At 41.5% G+C, this 21,072-nt stretch overlaps 1 protein-coding gene across 3 annotated transcripts; it reads right to left on the reverse strand.

The window, feature by feature from the left end:
- Positions 1-10,911: 10,911 nt before the first annotated feature.
- On the reverse strand, positions 10,912-20,337 carry amotl2a (angiomotin like 2a). Of its 3 annotated transcripts, none has more exons than XM_074669081.1 (11): positions 20,120-20,337; positions 18,442-19,220; positions 18,177-18,327; positions 17,613-17,757; positions 17,427-17,519; positions 14,754-15,049; positions 14,198-14,382; positions 13,996-14,097; positions 13,761-13,906; positions 13,279-13,440; positions 10,912-12,658 (listed from the first exon to the last, which is right to left on the reverse strand). In XM_074669081.1, the coding sequence occupies exons 2-11, from the start codon at positions 19,158-19,160 to the stop codon at positions 12,573-12,575; spliced, it is 2,085 nt and encodes a 694-aa protein (XP_074525182.1). In that variant the 5' UTR covers positions 19,161-19,220; positions 20,120-20,337; the 3' UTR covers positions 10,912-12,572. The 3 variants fall into 3 exon arrangements, with proteins under 3 accessions (XP_074525182.1, XP_074525181.1, XP_074525180.1); XM_074669080.1 differs by having other exon boundaries at positions 10,913-12,658; positions 14,198-14,388; positions 18,177-18,324; XM_074669079.1 differs by having other exon boundaries at positions 10,913-12,658; positions 14,198-14,388.
- Between the last annotated feature and the right edge of the window lie 735 nt (positions 20,338-21,072).

Here is a 21,072-nt window from a genome sequence, read left to right on the forward strand (position 1 = left end):
ACCACCTTATGGCCACAGCTCCAATCGGCAGCCTCAACAATGGAGGCACGGAACAAAGCCCATTCGGACTCAATGTCCCCTACCTCCCCCAGAACACAGTTGAAGCTCTCCCGGAGGTGGGAGTATCCAAACCCACATATTGCAAAGATCAGGTGTGTATTCCATAGCCGAGAACTTATTGTTTTTAAACGTTTTATGAATGAGATACACATTTACACCCAGGACCCAAAGCTTCCCTACAACTCGTTGAGATGTATTAATAATGAACGATTCATGGTAAAGTGTGAAACCAACCAGTTCTTTTATCTGCTCCTAAATACAAGAGAAACATTGTTTATGATATCTTTAACGTTTTAATGTTTCTGACATTTTGTCAATTTGATTTAAGTTCACACATTATCACATCACCATAGTGGTTTTCCATCAGGCTCAGCATGTATATCAAAAGAAATGGTGTGGTCAGACAATGTGAATGGTCATGTTATGTTAAAACAGTGACAGTGTTTATAGTTTTACTTAAATAAGACCCCTCTCTAAAGGATTCCCTGTTTTGCGGGAATAGGATATATAAAGATGAAGCATAACATTGAGTTCCCACATTTTTCTTCAATGACCTAAAGGACCATATCTGTGACTGTCTTCAAACCAACAGTCACTTGCCCTCACTGAAGAGTCATCTGAGTGATTCCTGAACTCCCTGAGGGTGTTCAACTTTTGAGATGTTAACTGTGAGCATTTTGTTCATATTCAAATCAAATCTTGAGCTTATCTTCTTGGAAAGCTTAAAAATATGCACGAAAATTCAAGTGCCTTCAGCCTTCAGCTTCACAAAAGATATGCAGCCTAAAAGAGAATTAAGATATCACTTTATTATGAGGCTTTTTTTGTTTGATTGGTTTCTCATCTGCAGACATAAAAAAATTCTGACAATACTTTAACCAGTTAAACCAAGAAAAGACCCTCCTGTACTCCTTATCCCTTTTATAATGTGGCTGGATAACACTGGTGTCCCTGATCCAGACGTGGAAATCACTGCATGGGCCTGAAAACACTTCATTTCTTCAGCCCTAGAACCCCGTTTCTACCAAGCGGTGCAGTTCGGTTAATCTTGGTACAGCACTCATTTTGTGGCATTTCCTTTGACTAATACAGGGGCAGGTTTCCAAACTACTGACCTGTACCGTCCCACTTTTTGGTGCCCTTCTGTTGGGGTGCCAAACATACTGATACAACCCCAAGAGGTGGAGCTAGAAACAATGCAGTCCACTGATTGGTCTTAAGAATCATCACTTCCAATGCAACACCGGCTGGTGCATTTCTCTTCCTGGCACATACCCTTCTCTAAAACAAAGTTTGGTTTGTCTTTTTTTTCTTCGTTCAGTGTGTCACGCTGCCATGCACTCACACTATTATGTAGCTGATCCGGCTCTCAGCATCCGACTGCCTACCAAGATGAGCACGGTTGGCTGTGGAAATGCAAAGAGGATCAGGCTTTACCGATCCTGCCCGTACCAAACTGTGCTGATCTAAACTGGGCCGCTTGGTTGAAATGGGGCTTTAACTGAACACAGTTCATGTTGTTATCCTAGAATGCAGGTTGAAATGATGATAATTTAAAAGGAAACCAAACAGAAGAACGATCCATAAAAGACAGAAACTTCTCTGAGGTCTAAGTCCATTTTCATTGGACCGAAGGGAAATCCAAATTTGACATTATTTTTGGAAATCATGGACACTGCATCCTCCTCTCTTAAAATAGGAGTTGAAAAGCATCCATGGAGGTGTCTATGGTCTTCAGTACACCTGGGAGTGAACCTTTAACGCTGGAGGATGATATATACAGTGTGCTGCAGACAAAGACTTTTTCAAGTAAGACCATTAATTTATTTCAGCAACTCAATGTTGCTCTTTTTCCAATGATGGAAACCAATGAAATCATTTTTTATTGGGGTTGTAAAACAGACAAAGCATGTAACACTGTAAGGCATGGCTGCATTTGATTCAGAGTTGTCCTGACAACCAGGGAAAAGATGACAGAGTGCATGTCTGTCCTCTCCAAATCTGTTTACTTTACTTTCAAAAAGAGAGGCAATATTGTGTTACTGCTCAAAATGTCAAACTCGATATTTTAAAAACTATCAGTGGTCTTATCCAAGATTGTGCACCCAGTCTAATGACTCAGAAAAGACACAAACCAGAAACCTGGCAAAGGACCCCAGCACCTAAAATACGACATAAGTGTCCTAAGATGGCATGTTTTGTGACTTGGTGCTGTATACATAAAGACTGATATAATGTTTATAAAAAGGTCATATTAGTGGCTTCTGGGTGAGTGTGTTTTTTAAATTCGAAGTCGGACATTGATTTGAGCCTCTCAACAGTATCATTCAGCCCCCCAGAATATATATTATACTGTGTGACGGCGTGCCAACGGATCGTCCTCATTTATAAACACCTGGGCCGTAAAGGGTTGTATAAAACATTCCTGCATGTTGAGGCATGACCGGTGAATTCCCCAGCTGTTCGCTCTCACTCACTCGCATACACCTGTTGGTATGTTGCTTCAACTGCGCGATTGTTCCCCTCTCATGACGAACATTCTTTGCATCAGAGTTACTTTAAACAAAGAAAAGGACTGTCGTGATGGTGAAGAAGGAGGGTGTACTGTGACACCAACGTTTTAACGTGGGTCAGCTGATGGGGGATGTTCAGGGACAGAAAACTGCCTCTGGCGATGAATTTATACAGATTAATCACTTGTTCAGCTCGTCATCATGGTATGAATCCTCTAGCCTCTGTCGTCCTCACGTTCCTTGACATTTCACATCCCTCTCCTCCACTTCAGATATTTGTCTGCTTTTATTCTTAGTCACTGGCTTTGAAGGCTTTAAAGAAACAAACCTTTCACACCTTGCACCTGGCTGCAATGTCTGATCTTTACCGCTGACTCAGGTGTCATTGTCTTCATTTAGCCAGGGGGATCATCCTCCACAGCACGTCTCTCTGTTTTGCGTCAGACGCTCAACATCTGACTCATTCACCCATTTCATTCCTGCAGTGAATCAGTGTTTCTGCGGCTCAGTGGATTCACTGGTAACCTGACAGTCTCAGACTGTAACCAGATAAACCAGCCAGCGTGGACCTGCTGCCTCATGCATGTTTCATGAGAACAACTGACGAACGTGTAAAGAAATAGGTCAAAACTGGGGGTGAGACTGGAGGGTAGGAGCCAGTCTAGAGCCACATTTCCACCACAGAAACTTTCCCAACAGTCAAGTTACCCAAGTCTAAAAAGAATCCTGGAAACATTATTCTATCCCCTAAAAATGTCCATGTTGAAGATGAGTACTTTCAAAAAGTTTAGCAACTCAGTGAGAGGGGTTTGCAGAGGAGGCGTGGAGTAAGTGGGATCTCGGAGAGCAAATACCTGTTTACAGCCAACAAACTGTTGGATATCCTTTTCTTTAAGGCCTTGAAGACTTTATAAATGACACTGAAATAGTCCAGCTTTTACATATTCACTTTCTTAAGATCCACAATTTAAAATGAGATTATCAGCACTAAACAGGTCATTTCTAAATGCTATCTCCAGGTACCTGTAGACAGGTCAAACCAAGGGGCAACATCCAGAGATTCAGAAAAATGAAACCTATCCCGAAACGCTAAAAGTTGCTGTTCATCGAGGATCCACATCAGTTTGGCAGCAGAAAGACAAGAAACCATGTACACACCAAGCCAAAACTCCTGACTTTCACAGCATTAAAAAATCTATTTACAGCCTGGTTAAAAAAAACTTGGGTGTTAAATGCCGATTTCACCATTGTCTCACACCATACAGTGGCTGGATGTTTTTCTAACACAGTAGTTTAGAAGATATTAGGATCGTTTCATTGTCCAATCAGAGATACAGCTCAGCTCATGTGACTGACAGGCGCCCTATAGCTGTTTGAAAGGAAACTCAAAGCCTGCGTCATATCCAATGTGGCCGCATCAGTGGATTGGCTTTATTACTCTGCGTCAGGAACAGATGGGTGATGTCGCGGACAATACATACGTATTTTATACAGTCTATGTGTCAAACACAAATCCATTAAACCAGAAGTCTGCGGTGATGCGACACTAGTCAATAAAGTCTAACAGTGAGTAGAGAAATTTGTGTTGTTTTCTGGTGATGATGGTTACATTTTTGGATTTATTTTGGAGCAATGTTGGACACTGGAGCTGGACTGTTCAAAAGAAAAAGGAGGTCAGAGCAGAAGAAAGTTAAACAGGAAAGTAATAGACCACGAGCTAAAACACAGACTAATCTGTTATCATGTTGATTCCAACCCACAGTCAGCAGTTATTCTGCAGTGGTCTGTTCAAACTTGAGAGTCTATCAATAAAATGAAGAGTGAGGTTACGTTAGCTCTGCTTGCTCTGCATAGCTAACCGGGATTCACAACCTATTCTTCAATAGTCCCCACAGCGCCTTGAATGCTTGGGGCAAATCCAAGTTTTAAGATGTTCTGGACATGAACTTTCGAGATCTCTCCTAAGCCTTTTTCAACATGTGACCTGGGAAATTTCTGGACATGTAAAAGTTTACCATTCAGAAGGATGAGCTCTTTTGGTCAGAAGACACAACTTACACATGCACAATAAAAAGAAGAAGAAGAAGAAGAAGAAGAAGAAGAAGAAGAAGAAGAAGAAGAAGAAGAAGAATTCAGCGGAAAATGTCTAGTCGCACCACTTGACATATCTCAAGATTTTTTAAAAGAAGCTTTAAGACCACTTGACTTATTTGAAGTTTTGTGAAACACTTTTTTTTTACAAGGACAAAAATTCCTCATACTATTTAAAGGGAATTTTTCATAATCATTCTTGAAGATCCATAGAAGTGATTCAAACAAGTAGGGGAGGCAGCAGCTGCAGAGGGAGCAGAGCAGGTGTGGTGCTCTTGCTGCTGCTGCCCAGCACCTTTAAAAAAAAAGAAGCAGCAAACGACCGTCTATCTGAGACACTCCATCTCTGTAACAGCCCTAAAATTCAAGGACGGTGCCCTGAATTGTGTGGAAAAGTTTCAGGGGTGGAGTGGGGGCACATTCCAGGAGTGCTGAAGGCAGGAAGTTTTGGAATCTCCATGGAAATTAAGGCAAAACACAGGGCTCCACAGTTATTTTTCCAAACATTTCACACAGGCTTTTAGAGAAAAATGTGCTCAAGGGCTTCCAAAAGAATCAGATGATTTGCAACCAATTGTCCCCTTCATTGCTGCCAGACTAATTGATTTAAACACATTACGTGGCAATTAGTGCGTGACTTTAAAAGTGCAAACGAGGCGAGATCGGAGTAAGCGGAGTGAAAAGGACAGCATGTAAAGAATGCACATTTTTCACATGACTCTACAGTTCGCTAACCACGCATTAACAGCGACAAAACTCCTCATTTTCTCCAAACAAAGCACACTTCATTGGCTACTTGATCACTATGACTGATTCTGTGGAGAAGTGAGACCTATAACACTCCCTGATAGTCAAAGTGGTGAAATGATGGTGAAAAAGCATCACTAATGACGACAATCACACAGTTTGTGCAGGACTTACGAGGTGTGAGGAATGCACAGATTAGGGTGACTTCAGGTTATTTAAGAGGGTTCCATAACACAGTTCAGGTCACGTAATCATAACCTTTCACCCACAGAAGCCCCTAAAATCACTCACTGGTTAATGGTGGCCTTTGTGCTACATGTGCTTATATTAGAGGCAGGATTAGATATTTGAAATATAATCTCTCTGAGCTCAAATGGAGCCAAAATAAAGGCAATCACAGTTTGCAACATGTGTCCCAGCCTAAAAAAGGCCTCCAGCGCATGCAGCAGATTTGTTGTTACAGCTTTTCTGAGCTGAGAAAAGTGGCACTCGCCTACAACAAGTAAAGGCAGCAGGAGGAAAATGTGTGGCATCTATGGTATGCCAACCCAGGCCCTCCTGAGGGAGCACAGAGGGCAATATTTACATTAAAAGTTTGCAGAACAGTTTCCCACCTACTGTTTGTTTGCACTTTCAGGATACATACTAGATCAAACACATAAAAAGTGAGGGTGCAAAAATGTCCAAATTCAACTTGTACAGAAATCCAAAACAAATCATTTTCTTGAAATTTCGTTAAACTTTGGCTTTCCTGCTCCAAGTGCACATTCCAGTCTCATAAAACCATTTCCTCGAAATTGTGCTTCATCGCAGTCAGCAGCAGCACGACCTATCGTCATGTGAAACAAGATCCCTTCTTGATGATGAAGGCTGAAATTCTAAGTATTTCCTCATTTGTTTAGGATTTAATGTACAGAACAAAAAGCAGGCTACAGCTCACTGAACACTCTGCTGAGGAAAGGGATTATTAAAGTAGAGTGAGGACGGCTCGTTATAAAACAGTCCCAATTTAATTCTGATGTTTTTTTAGCTTTGTGTTTTCTGAGTCATCCAACCATTAGACTAGAACAAGGGTCTGCAACCTGCAGCTCTGGAGCCTCATGCAGCTCTTTCACTCCTTTGCAGTGGTTTCTTGTAGTTTAAATCAAAATATTGAAAAAAAATAATTTTTGGTTTTCTTAGAGAGGGTATTGATGATTAAAGACACTAACACTAAACTAAATCACTTGTATCATTTTGTTAGACTAAATATGCATCACCTCCTGCAATAAACTTTCTTTTCTTTTTCTTTTTCTTTTTCTTTTTTTTTTTTTTTGAGATTTTAGCTTCTTTTTTTTTTTACTTTTGACACAAATTTCTTTTTGGAATTTTTTAAAATTTATAAAATACATTCCGAAATTTCTGGAGATATTGCAACTTTTTGAAAGTTTTGCAAATCCCAACATTACTTGCATTTCTACAAATTTTTGCAAATGAATTCAATTCATTTCATCATTTTTAAATTTACAATTTTCTAAATTTAGCAAGTTTTTGAAATACAATTATGTATTTTTTCTGAAAATGTTTGACATTTTAAGATTTTGGAATTTACGCACATTTGTTTGCTTATTTTTAACTTTGATTTTTTTTAATGAAATAAAATTAGCAAAATTTAGAAATTTGATTTTAAAAAACTTTTGCAACTAATTTAAATTTTAAAAATTTGCAAGTTTACTAAATTTATGACATTACATTTTTTTTAATTTATTGAAACTAAAAAACAGGACATTACACATTCATTTTTTTAAAGACAAAAAACGTCTGGTTTTGATGATTATTTTCTAGAGTTTTAAAATGTATAGAATTGTATACACTTTTTGTCTATATTGTGAAGATAAATCAAATACTGGGGCTCCTGAATGACTGTATTCCAGGTGAGTGGAGGCAAAATGGCTCATATGAAAGTAAAGGTTGCTGACCCCTGGACAAGAATAAAATAATCACAGTAGATTGCTTTGAAACTTGATGATGGTCTCACTTGCCACACATTGAAGACTACATTTCCCATAGTCCCATGCTGCCATGATATCAAACTAACTCTTGTGTTATACATAGCTTTTATAGAGGGGAAATTTGTGGCAGCAGAAATATTAACCATTTTATTCAACATTATTACCCAGTTAAAGGCACTATGGGGAGTTTTCATGTTGTGTTGATTCTCTTCTACATTAATAACCATTAAAATAAAACCTGTATCATATCTCTCCCTCAGTTGTCCTACTTATTATCCACATATGTTACATTAACTGTGTCTCTTCCCCTGGAGCTCTATCCTAAACTCTGCTCATTACAGCATCACCTAAAGATGACAGCATTTTTTGAGTCGTCTTGTTGCCGGCTGGCAAATATAGTCGCTCTCTTTTTAGCCGTTTGGTCCCTACTCATTCCTGGAGTTGAGTCTTCAGCTGCTAACTGCTTTATGTTCTGTGTTCACATGATAGTCGCTAACTTTGTCTTTCTGCTCGCTCTTTCTGCAGGGGGCTTTTCAGAGCTTTTTCTGCTGCAAACAGCTGCCTGTCGATGAAACTGACAGAACCAAAATGGGTGATATCACTCTACAGATGCTGTATATTTAGCCACATCCAACTGCCACAGACATACTGAGCATACTTCTGAGTCTGTGGAATATCTTGTAATTCCTCAAGGGTGGGACATTTGATAAATTTGTCCCCTTGTAAAAAGGTCCATCACTATCCGGCGTGAGTTTAGAGCCAGCTACAGCCTCCATATTCACATATACAACACAATATTACAACCATGCACATTATTAGCAGCTGAGGTTTTAAACACCTAAGACTGGTATTACCATGCTTAAATATTTATTTTTCAAAAAGTTACAGACATGTCCACCACAATGGACCAAATGCACCTGAACATTCAAAAGTAACAATGTTTTTTTGGTAATTCCATAAACAGTTATTTCTTCTTATGCTTTGAAAAACATTTAAATGTATTTTCACACATTTTAACTTTGTGTTGTAAACAAACTCAGTGTTGCATGATGTTCACTTCAGCGGACACATGGTTAATCTTAAGTCACGGTTTATTTGAAACATTTTTTTTTATGTTTCTGTATATAACCATAATAAAAAAAAATAATAATCTCTAGGGTTCTTTTGGAACAGGACTGACAGGATTTTCCAGCAAGGGTCCACAGGTGTGGCTGTCTGGCCATCATCTCGGAGTCGGAGAAAACTGATTTGCAGTTACAACAAATGACCACTGAATGGACCTGAAAGAGCAGCAGAGAGCACTCCTGAGGCTGATATGCAGTTCCATTATAGAGACCTTTGCATTTAGGAAAAACTGAGTTTTAAAGGTAGGGTTTGCAGGAATTTTTTTGTTACTTGTTAGTAAACACAAAATCTGGGCTCCTCCTTGGCTCAGTGCCAGCGGCAGCACACACCCACAACCCCCTGACTGTGACTGCGCATACTTACCAGGCCAGGCGTTTCTATGTGGGAGAGACTTTAGAGTCGTGCGCTTGACTTAGCATGTTAGCACAAGCTAATCACTGGGTTACACCTGGTTAGCAGAAAGCTAACTCTCGCATCGCTCTTTGTCCCATGTTGCTCTTCAAGTCCCAGAAAGCACGTGAAAGTTCAGTCAAGCTTCACCCTCTTTAGTAAAAAGCTTTACCTGTTAGGCCTATTGTTTTCACTTTGTTTTTTTTTTCTTTTACCATGCTACGTCTACTGTCATAGCTGCTCAGAATAGCTGCTTCTACTCGCTAAGCAACACACAAAGTCATTTGTGCACTGGGCGCTCTGTGATGAGCTGAGGTAAACACGCTTACTCTCCCAATACAACCAAAACATCAGCATACAGGCAGAGGAGAAGGTTTTCAGCGGACACAGACTCTGACACTCATGTATAGAGGCCTGTAGGAGATAATTGAGCTGTACTGTTCCTGGAAAAGTTGACATTTTTTATTTTATTATTTTAGGAAAATCCAGCAGACTCTACCTTGACAAGCTGTCCACTGCAGTCACCACTATGCACCATAGGTTTATTATAATAAAAACGAATGAGTTATGGCCCGTACAGTTGTTAATTTTAAAGAAATGGTCTGTAAAAATGTGAACATTAATATGGACTCTATCAGAAGTCCCTTGGCTTTTGTTGCCTTAAGTGGACACTTAAGGAACTACAGATTTTTGGGGGGGGCACTGGGTCCTTTTTTACAAGGGGATACATTTGAGTTCAATATCACTTGTGGCAAATCTGGCAAACTTAATTGAACCCTTAACACTTTTTAGACTGCTGTACAACAAACATTACATCTAAATACCTCTTTTATAACAGTTTATTCCCTGACTGTGTGAAATACTTAATTCTGATTGCTCCAAACAATTAGATGGCTGATTCTCAACGGCAGACACAACCTGATCATGCACATCATATCAAAGCAGTCCACTGGTAAAGTCTAACTCACTCCCCCCTCTGCCTTTTGAATCTGCAAAAAGTGTAGTATGTCTCAGAGTGAAGAAATGGAGGACAGTATGTAGCACAGATGTCAGAGCAGCCTGTGGAAGAGAGAAAAGAGAAAAAGAGAAGCACCATCCTGTCCTGCAATCCAGACACTAACAGCAGAGGGACTGATAGGAATGATAACACAAAGAGTAGTGATGTTTGCTTTATCTCTGTTTAAAAATTCACTTAGTCTTGAGTCCACAACAAAGTGCTAATAAGGAGTGGTGAATAAGGACAGAAATAACAAGTTACAATATAAGTTATATAAGTTTAATAAGTTAATTTGTCCAACAATGGTGGCTGGTAAGAATAGATCTTCGTTAAAGCGAATTGAATTGTGGGACTTTAAATCGCCAACATTTAATGTCTCAATGGGATACTGTACAGTGAATGGGAGACTACGCAACTTAAATCATGACAGGGTGAGCAGGATCCAGATTCTCCCTCATATGTTTTTAGCGCCTCCAAACTTTTATCCCAAATATTCAGACATGCTTAAGTTAAATTTTGTATATTTCAACAAAGTTTGACTATATTTTGTTAACAGGATATTTACAGCTTTTCCTTAGTAAGTTTTTGTCAGATTATGTTGGAGTTTCCATTAGGTGTTGATTGTAAATGTGCAATAATAATAAGCCTCTCTACACTGGCAAAAGCAATCAAAAGGTGTACACCTGTGTGGAAAAATCATGAATTTTCCCGACCTACTGTGAGGTAAATGTCTTTTTTGATCTCAAAATATGCAACTTCAAGGTCTGAGGTTCCTGCCCAGCTTTCACAACTTACATTTGGTCTCCTGTGATTCAAGACAAACTAAACCTTGATATTTGTGCTGATTAAACAAGGTAAGGAACCTGAGTGGGTGTCTTGATGATCGACCTTTACCAAGACCCCATACAGGGTTTGAAGTTCGTCTACTGCCTGTATTAAAACCAATGCAACAAATCAAACTGCGAGCCTTTTACTGAGACATATATTAAGAATTTTAATCTATTATGGTGAAATGTTAAGGCGTACATACAAATGTTTCCTTTACACAAGTTCACAGCCAACAACTAAAATGGGTCAACCAGCTGAAGCAAGGCGCTGTGACGGGACCTTTTGTGTTTGACAACGGTTATAACTTAGAGTACATCTTTGGCACCAGAAACAATACAAATACAGGAAATATAAATGGAAACAAAAAGGAAAATATATTAACTCTCTCACTTCACACAGCCATTCATGTAAACACATTCCAAACAAAGTGAAGGGCATTACGTCAAAGGACACGCTGCATCGACCAGCAAATGCATTGTGACAGGAATATGATGGAAAGAACGAGGGGAAAACCAGACGTTTGACTTTTCACGATATTTGTTTGACTTGAAACAGATTCTCTGTTTATTATGTTGTCAGGATGACACACTTTTACTAATTGAAGCTGTACTCTCTAAAGAAATCTGAATTTCCAGTTTAAATATAAAACACAGCCTTGGAAAACAGGAGTCTACATTCAGCAGCGTCCGGCGCTCCCGCGCCATGCAGGAGGGGGGAAATAAATAGAAGATTCCATGTTAGGGGTACAGTCAGAAATGTGAGCAATGGAGAAAACAGGTCTGAATATAACACAGTGATGGGGACAACAAATAGAGTAGCAAATGCCGGCCAATTATAGTTGACCATTTCTGCGCTCACGGTGGAACCAGCCACCACGGCTCAGAAACCCAAGAAAAGGAATCATGTGGAGAATGCGTGCCATTTTAACAAGGGCGAGGGGTCAGACTTTAGATAGCCTTTTTTCTTTAACGGGAGCATTCCCTTAGCGAGGGGAATGTGAGAAGATTAGCTCCAGCGTGTCAGCGGAGGGGAGTGAAATGTTGGGCAGCCGCCATGTGAGGCCCCGACATTAACCCGGGATCTGGAAAATTAGACCTCCGTGAAACGCTGTCAATCCTCTCAGGCTTTTTTGAGAGAGAAATGAGCGGAGGTTCTGGAGGCTTCGCATTCAAAGGAAGTTTCCAAATCCTCCGCTGAGCTGCGAGCAGGGGCCCGAATGTATTTTAAAGAGAGGAGCAACTGTTAATTTAGGTTTGAGTTGTTCTGTTTAACAGACTAATCCTCAAACAGCATGGAAACACAGGAGGCTGCTTACTCTGAGTCACTCTTATAAATATTCCCATTACAATGAGAGGGCATGGTAACAGGATCGCTACTGGGAATTTAAAACACACAGAATGAGACACAGATATGTTCAGGCTTAGAAAAGTGAGTACATGGGTCTATAATTTAAGTGGAGCAGAGCAGGACGAGTGGTCCTTGTATCTGTCAAACATCAAATAACATCACAATATGAGCAGCACTTAGATAAATATAAATACAAAACAATAAAAGTCACATGCACAACGTATGCACAGTCAGCAGCTCCTTTCCTATAGCGCACAAACAGTCCATGTACCTTTAAGGATTCACAATCATGAGTCAATGACACGGCTGAAGGAAAGCTCAGCTCTCCTCTTCAAACCGTGCCTCACTCTGGACTCGGCATGTTCATTCACATCGACGACAGACGCTCAGACGTTCTTTACTCGCAGCAGACGTCATGAAGGCCTTTAACGACTCGGCCAAGTGTCTCTGTCATCGCTCCGTCATGTCAGCTGCAGCGAGCGCTCAAATGAGGATTTCAACCACCTCTGGGTCCGAGCTGTTGATGCTCTTGAATGTCTTGAGTGCTGCCTTTGGCTCCTCCGAGGCGTCTACGGTAAAGATAAAATTAGCAGATTAGAAAAACAACCCTGGTATGCTAAAGCAAATACAACTGATGGAGCTGCTGTTTGCAGAGCTGCTCAGGACAGAGGGGTTAAATTTTACCATCGGGGCTGTGAAATGTTAATGCAATCAGGTCATAGAGCCGAGGTCAGACCAGAGGAAAGAGGATTCTCAACTTTGGTATCAAATGAGACTTTTGGACAAGCAAGTCAAAACAAAGTGCTGTGTTATCTGTTTTAGGGTGAGGAATTTGCATTATTTTGTGCCTTTTAATCACCTAAAATGTGGGATTGCTACAAACTTCCTTGCCTAAATTTAGAAGAATCAACATTTTGATCCAGGGTTTGTTAATGCTTCTAAAAGTTGACAGAAGCCACTTTCACACATGCACAAAACTTCTGGAAACTTTAGGAGTTAGGCCGCATGTGTGAACATAAGTGGTGGAAATTTTTACCATTTTTTCTGGATCAGAATGGTCCAGATATTTTCAGGAGTTCAAGTTTAAAAGAAGCTAAATAAGATGAGAATCAAAGGGTCTATTTTCTTAATCTGCAGAGCATTCCTTCATGTGGTGGTGATTTGGTACCTGATGAAAGAACAAACTCACCAGTTGTAGCTGCATCAGACTTTAACTCGCAGGACTCTGGCTCCTGCTCCTGTGGGGCCTCGTCACTTTGGGTGCTGGAGTCTCGGCTCTGACCCTTGGACACCACCCTGGGTTGGATGTGCAGAGCAGCAGCACCTGTCTGGTCATCTGAGAGGCTCTTTCCTACGGACACAGACAAAAGGAGGAGGCTGCTTGATTACCCGCTCACATTTACATTCACACACTCCTGAACATCTGCCCTGCAGAGTTCTTCCCATGACTATTCTGGATTTTCTATTCTTGAGCGAGAGACGATATGCATTCCAGTGTAAAAACATGTTGTCTATTTGAGGGACGTGTAGGGGCTGTGATCTCCAGCCCACTTTTTTTAGGAAGTGTACATTCTGTCTGGCGGCGCTGACCAGTCTGCCAGTTGTTGCCTAATAGCATGTGTCATTGTAGATTTAGGATTCCTCGCAGTGAGGGAAACATCTTGTTCTCACCTTTGCTCTCCGTGGTGCTGCTGACAGTGTTGATGGAGGGGACGGATCTGGCGAGTCGTAGCTTGCCTTGCTCCCATTTGGAGCGCTGCTGGAGGACTTTGATCACAGCATCTTTCTCCAGGAGCTGAGCGTGAAGAGCACGGATCCTGAACACATTCACAACAACACAGTTACATCACAGATCCGATGAGTGAAATCAACTTCAATAAAGATGATGAGGTGCTTGTGTGTTTACCTTTTCTCCATCTCTTGATGTCTCTGACTGGACAGCGGCAGGTCCTCGTTGAAACTGCTGTTTGGTGAAACTCGAGGTGAGTGATTGATGATGGTCGTATCTCTGTGAAGAAAAAAAAACTGTTAGAAAACCATAAACTAGCTTTAAAAATTTGATGTCACCAGATTTTCTCATGTCTTAGCTTCATGTTTCCATGCTTTACCTCTGTGCTGCAGCAGTCGCAGCTGCATCCATCGCGAATTGCCTCATGGTGCTCTCCTCCAGATACTTTTGCTCCCACTTGGTGATGTCTGCTTCCAGAGCCAGGACACGCTCCTCTTTCTCCCGTAGCTGCTGCTGGAGCGTGGATGAGCTCAGTTCAGAAGCTGAAGAGTCTGCTGCCTGATTCTGTGACTGGAACAATGAAAAAAAGTTATCAACATTGTACCTTCAGAAAAGCAAACACTGTTGAGAACAAATATTTGACAATTCGCAAACATTTGGGGGTCGTTTACACAACAACGGTTTTAGGGTGAAACACAAATTTCTGTAGCGTTTCAGCCTCGCCTTTACATGGAAACGGCTTCTGGACAAGACAGTAATAGCGCCGACTACAGGCCTTCCTCAGGGTTTCCGTGTAAACACATTTTTATCCCCACTTTTACTGCGTTTTAGTGTTTTCAGATGAAATGTTGTCGTGTAAACGGGGCCTTAGAGTGAGGTCGTTTCATGGCCACAAATCCCATAAAACCCTGACCGGAGTGACTTCCCCCCCTCACCTGTTGAGCTCTGAGGCTCTTCAGTTCCTGCTCCAGTCGAGTTCGTAGCCGCAGCTCCAGCGCTTCCCTCTTCTCGCATGCCGCCTGCAGCTGAGCCAGCGCGCCCTGCAGTCGCTCCACTTTCTCCACGTAGGCTCTCTTCCTCTGCAGCTCTTCCTCCAGCTGCCTGTTGCGGGCCTGAGTCGTAGCCAAAGCCTGCTCCAGGATCTCCCGTCTGCGTTGGCAGTCCTCGCCGGAGATGCGCAGGTGTTGTATCTGTCGCTCAAGCTGCTCCCGCTCCCGCTGCTGCTCTTCATCTGAGATAGAGAGAAAAGAGGAATTGAGGTGAGTGCCTTGAGTTGTGGATCAACAGCAGCCTTTCAAAGGAGGTCAAATGAATGCTTCAGAACAGTGAACGTAGTTTTCAGCAGCCACTGATGGGATCAATCAGCTGGATCTGCTTAGTGAGATATTTTAAACAGGAGGAATGCGGCCCTACAAGGGACGTTTACACTGACATGAAGGTACGTGGCTGAGTGACTGTGAGGTTACAAGGTTTCCTCACTCGTGCAGTTAAGAATAATAAGAATTATGTTAATTAAAAGTTGGTCTGAGTTTCCGTGGTATATTTCACAAAGGAAATCCAGTTTGTCTGTTGTGCCACTTTTTAAAAAGCAGGCTGATTACACAACACGCCTGCATGCCTGTGGAGGGAATGCAGACTTCCTCTTATCCACTTACGCACACAGGCATCGCCTTGTACTGGGAAAAGCTCAGGAATGCTTCTAAGGACGAGAAGTAAACAAGCAGCTCAAAATATAATTCAAGTGGTCCTTCAAGAAAAAAAACACACACATCCACCAATTGTGAATCAGACGTGGTTTTTGCTTCTGTCGGCTCTGAGATAACTGTCACTGTAAACAGACAATAACTCTAAAGTTTTGGTTTAGGCCAAGAACTGAAATGTACACAGAAAAGAGCAATTGTCATTCCAGCGAGAATGGAAAAAAGTGTGGATGGTTATGTAACTGCAGCTAATGTAGAAGAAGCTCAAACTTATCAAGGCAAATTTGCACAACTGTGAGTTAAGACGACAAAAATGAAGAAAAATGTTGGACGATAGATGATATTCTGAGAAAAAAATTGAGATTTGAGGAGCAAATCTTAGGAGGAGGATTCTCAAAAAACTAAAATAAGACGGTTTCTTTGATGTGTTTCTTCTTGTATCATAAATCCTTCAAGTTGCCTTTGTTACAGAAAGTTTTGGCATTTTGTTTTTGGGTGAGTGTTTCCTTCACGCAAGAAAAAAACTACTCCTCCTCTCCTTGACTATTTTTTTTTTTGTCTGGCGTTCCTGCTGTGAACTGTGCAGAAAAAAACGAAAGGCATTCAACACTTTCCTGCATTTCGCAGTGAAGACAGAGTGAGAAATATTCACAACAGGCTGAAAATGATGAAACCCTGAGGTAAAAGAGATGCCCAAACAAGGAGAGCCAGACAGCCAGAGGTCATGTTGAGTCAGGCCTGGATGCACTGGAGTCCCAGACTTTCTAGATCCCCTTAAGGAGGGAAGTCAGCAGTGATGCAAATATGAGTACAGCAGGAGGGAGGGAGGCATTCCTGATGCTGGAACAGCCTGAAATTCTGAAAAAAAAATCCCTGGAATCTGGGCCACGTTTACTGCAGCTCTGAAAAAAATGGCTGGCGTCTCAGTGAGTAACTCTTCATGTCAGGGATGGAGGCGTTTGTGTCCTGGCGTGTGGGGACAACTTTTATAACCTAACACCTCACTGGAGGAGGAAAGTAATCCCTGCTTCAATATGTTCCTGCTTTTGTTAAATGATTCTGTGAGACATGAGATTTGTCAAAGCACTTGAAAAATGTCAAAAAGAGGAAAAGTGATGTGAAATTTCTGGACGTTTGTGCCAATTTCAGAATAGTTAAGCCAAATAAATCATCTTTTCTACTGTGATGTGCATCTATGTGACTGTGAGAAAGGCTATTTCTTGAACTTAGAGAAAAATAATTCATATTATGGTTCATTTTTTAACCAGACAGCTACTTGCTTAGCATTGAAAGTCTGTCTACTGCATTCTGTGTTATATTTTCTGTGTCAAAGGTTTTACTTTTGTACATATTGGAAGATATCAAGTAGTTCCTGGTGTAACTTGGTGCCCCTTTAAATCCAGGTTGAAGACTGGCCCTTTTACAGCTGCTTTTTATTAAAGTGTTTAATTAATTAATTAATTAATTTTAATTAATTAATTAATTGTAATTACTTTCCTTTTTTTTAATTGCACAATGTTGCAACTCTTGCGACTCTTATCTTAAAATCTGTTTTAAAATCTTTTTTAACTTTTTTCTTTTAATCTAATTATGTTTTATTGTATCTTAGTATTTTTAATTTGCTTTTTAATTGAATTTGACTGTTTTCTTTCGATATGTTTTCTCTGTAAAGCACTTTGACTTGCCTTGCTGAAATGTGCTATATAAATAAACTTGCCTCGCCTAACTTCAATTGGCCCATGTTGACAAATATCTGCCGACTGTAAAGCTTTCTGGAAGACTTAAAGGGATGAGGAACTATTAAAACAACAGAAACATTCATTTTAACTGCTGTTAAGGTTTCGGCCCTCCAGAAAACATCTGGGGACAGACTCTCTAGTTAAAGACTCATTTCAAACATCAACTTACTCTGTTCGAGCAGTTTAACAAAGACGTGTTGTCTCTGGTCTGAACACTCTGCCTCCTTCGCCGCTCGATGTTTGGTTGCTGAGTCGAGTTGTTCTGCACAGAGGATGACAAAGAAAAGCATGTTGGTGTGACAGAGTGTAAAGCAGGCCTCTTTGGGACAGATGTGGTGTTTTGAAGCAGACATACCTCTCAGGTCTCTGTTGAAATCGTGCATCCTTTTAATCTCTGCCTCCAGTTTATTCCTCATTGTTTTCTCCAGAGTCTCCCGCTTTGCAGAGCCTTTCATCAGAGTCTCGTACGCCTCAGAGATCCTTTGAATCTCCAGCTCCAACTGAGGAGAACACGTGAGTGGATGATCAGTCTCCGAGACAGGCAGCTACAGTCATTGTCTGCTCTGTGGTTTGCTTTTCAGTAGTTAATACCAATGAGGCTAATTAGTCATCTTTGCATTCTCTTTTCACTGCCCACGGGCAAATGGCTCATAATACTATGCGCAAGTGAATAGTAGGAATCACATTCCTGAGTGAGCACTTGTGGGTCCCAGGTGTCGAGGCATTTATCTGCTCTCGTGGCAAAATGCCAGCATGTTTGAGAGACAAAGGGGGGAGAAAACCCTCAGCACTAGAGCAGTGGAGCACGTCATGGATAAAGAAATAACTCAAAGTGATCTGTTTCCTGTTATGCTTATCACCCTGAGGAAACTGTTGTTTAATAGTTTCACACCCTCTGAGGGCTTCATTCATCTCTCACCTTCTGCAGCCTGGCGGCCTTCTCCACGTAGACCTCCAGCTCCTTCCTGAGCCGCTCATTCTCCCGCATCAACGCGTCAGCCTGAGCTGAGTTATTGCTGGAGGCTGTGTTGCTGTTGTGAGCCACCTGGGACTGAGCAGACACATACCTGCTGAGGGGAGACATGAGTAATTGTTACAAAACTGAAGCAAATCACGAGGTGCAGGAAATACAGAATAAAGGGTTTATCTGAGGCAGGTATTTTGTCTGATTCTGTTTGTATTACCTGTGATGCTGAGCATAGAAAGGAGGAGGAGGCTCTCTGTAGTAATGTCCGTGCTCCTGAGAGTGGCTCAGCATATATCCAGGGTGTCTGGAAAAGACAGGATAGTCCGGGGGTGGCCCTCGCTGGTCCAGGCTTTGCTGAGAGCCATCATGAGCTGCTGTGTTTGCGACATTGTTGTTGTACAGCTGTGGATAGCTGTGTGAGGAGCTCATGGCTGCACTGTGCTGAGCTCCGTTCCTCTCCAGAGAGAGCTGTAAGAGCCGCTCACTCAAGGAGCGAGCATGTTCCCTCTTCAAATCCCACTGTCCGTCACTGTGACCCCCCATTAAGTCCATGCTGGGTGCCTCCTGCACTGCCTGCTGGGAGATCAGGTACTGCGAGTGAGCCTTTGCCTCCTCATATGTGGGCAGCTCCTCTCCATGGAGCTGGTACAGGTGGCACACCTGGCTCTCAAAGTGCAAACCGTCTCCTTGGTGCTCCTGGCCCTGAGGCTCCTGCCGTGTGGACATCTGCATGTACTGAGACTCGTCCTGAGTCAGACTCTCCAGAGAGGAGCGAGGACTCCCTGCGCCCCCACCACTACCACCACTGCTGCCTCCACGCAGGGCCTGCTGCTGGATGGCGAGGAGAGTGCGAGTGTCTGTCAGGTTCCCGTAGCGCAGCTGCTCCTGGATGAGACGGTGCAGGACCGTTCCAGATGAGTCCTCAGCAGTTCTCATTTCAGTCAGTGAGAAATGGGCAGAAAATAAAACCAACGAGAGAAGTCTGGAGTCACAAATCTGAAAAGACAGAGAATCCAAATGATCAGACAGCTCTGCAAAAGAATCACTGCTCATTGAATCATCTTTGATTTCAAAGAATCGTGTTTATTACAACAACATGAGCCACAGGCAGGGGCCAGCATTCCTCTTGATTAACATACAAACATTTATATTGCACAATAACTTCTCCAGCTATTACTGGAAATACCCAACAGTGAGGTCAGTGTGTATCAAGTTAACTGCCCACATACTTAAAAGCATAGCTTTCTAAGTTGGACAGAAGTATTACGCTCAGTAGATGCTATCACAGGCTAAATAAATAGTTGCTTCTGCAGATTTGTGTTTGATAAATCTGTGCTGTCAACATGAAGCCATTAAAACAAATGGCTTTCTAAACTTGGTCCCATGTGCTGCTTGTCTGACTGTGATTATTGAGGTTTAGGAATTTAATAACATTTTCCCCTCAACTACAAATCAGTTTGGATCATGCTTTTGCATGTGTTAAGTTTTATAAAAGTTGACTATGCAAACTATCATAACAACATACTGACTGAAATGTTAAAATAAAGAACAATGATGCATTGCCAAAATATGTTCCGAAAGCAAATGAATGCACAATGATCGATTCAATTATAACTGTTAATAATGAGAGATAAAAGTTATAAAAGTGATAAATGATCATTCAAAGGCTCAGATATAGACTAAAATGCGTTAAATTTACAAAGTTTTTACAAGAGGAGACAATAAAAATCTATTCTTTAAAGGCGATCATGAGACTTAAAAAACAATCATAGGTTTCACTATTGATCACACATCAACACTGCGCCATGCAAACACATCCATGCTAAGAGGACGTCTGGTTATCAGAGACCCAAAACATAGTCACCCCGAGAGAAAAGCCCCCAAAACAAACTCACCGAACTGAAGTCTCATCACACGCCGAACAAAAGCACGAATCTGTACGTAAACTCTCAATTTTCTGCGCTTAATTCAAACCACGTAGTCCCCTAATGCGCTCCCTGTGTCTCCGCTCTGCTCCATGTAAACTCTCCGCTGTGAGCGCGCGCGCGGACAGCCAGCAGCAGACTGAGCCGAGCGGAGCGCGAGCTGCACCAATAAATAACTGAGAGCTGATTGTTCGCTGCGGCTGGAATGAGCGGAATGCAAGGGCTGCGAGTCCCTGTGGGATCAAAAGCAGAGCACGGGGGAGGAGGGGAGGAGAGAGGAGGGAGGGAGGGAAGAGGAGGAGGAGGAGGAGAGGGGAGTGAGCAAAAAGTGGATTCAGAGCAGCAGCGCTCCTCTCAGCTGGCTCCCTGTGTCATGGAGAGAGTTTGTTTTGTTTTTGTTGTTGTTTGGTTGGTTTTCTAAAACCTTGTAGCTACAAAAAAAGATCATAAAAAATAAAATGAGGTTTTGAGTCATTACAGTTTAAGAGCAACACAGGAATGTTGGAGGAGATAAAAATCATCATAAAATGTAATAAAACATTACAACCTCCATGTAATAAACTATAATGCATTGGGAATGTAATGTTGGGTCACACGAGGTACAGAAAACAGAGAAGAAGAAGAAAAAAAAGATCAAATTTTATCCAAAGTGCCCCAATAAAAACTTGTGCACAAAAAGATTTAAGAGAATGGTAGTGTTCTTACAGTAAAGGTGTTCACACTGTAAATGCATTTCAAAACTGATTCTTGCTTATTTTAAGGAGCTTTATTGAAACTTTAACCAGCATTTCTGCACAAAACATTTGCAGTTTATAAGAAAAAATTCAACATTTAATGTTAAGAAGCTTAAAAGAGACAAAACATTGTACTTGATATGATGAATGGTAAAATAAATACTTAGTTGCAAAGTTTTTGTTGATAAA

Source organism: Halichoeres trimaculatus, unplaced genomic scaffold (assembly GCF_033239565.1).
Source record: "Halichoeres trimaculatus isolate MK-OKI-2021-1 unplaced genomic scaffold, fHalTri1.1 fHalTri1_scaffold_4, whole genome shotgun sequence".
Lineage (NCBI taxonomy): Eukaryota > Metazoa > Chordata > Actinopteri > Labriformes > Labridae > Halichoeres > Halichoeres trimaculatus.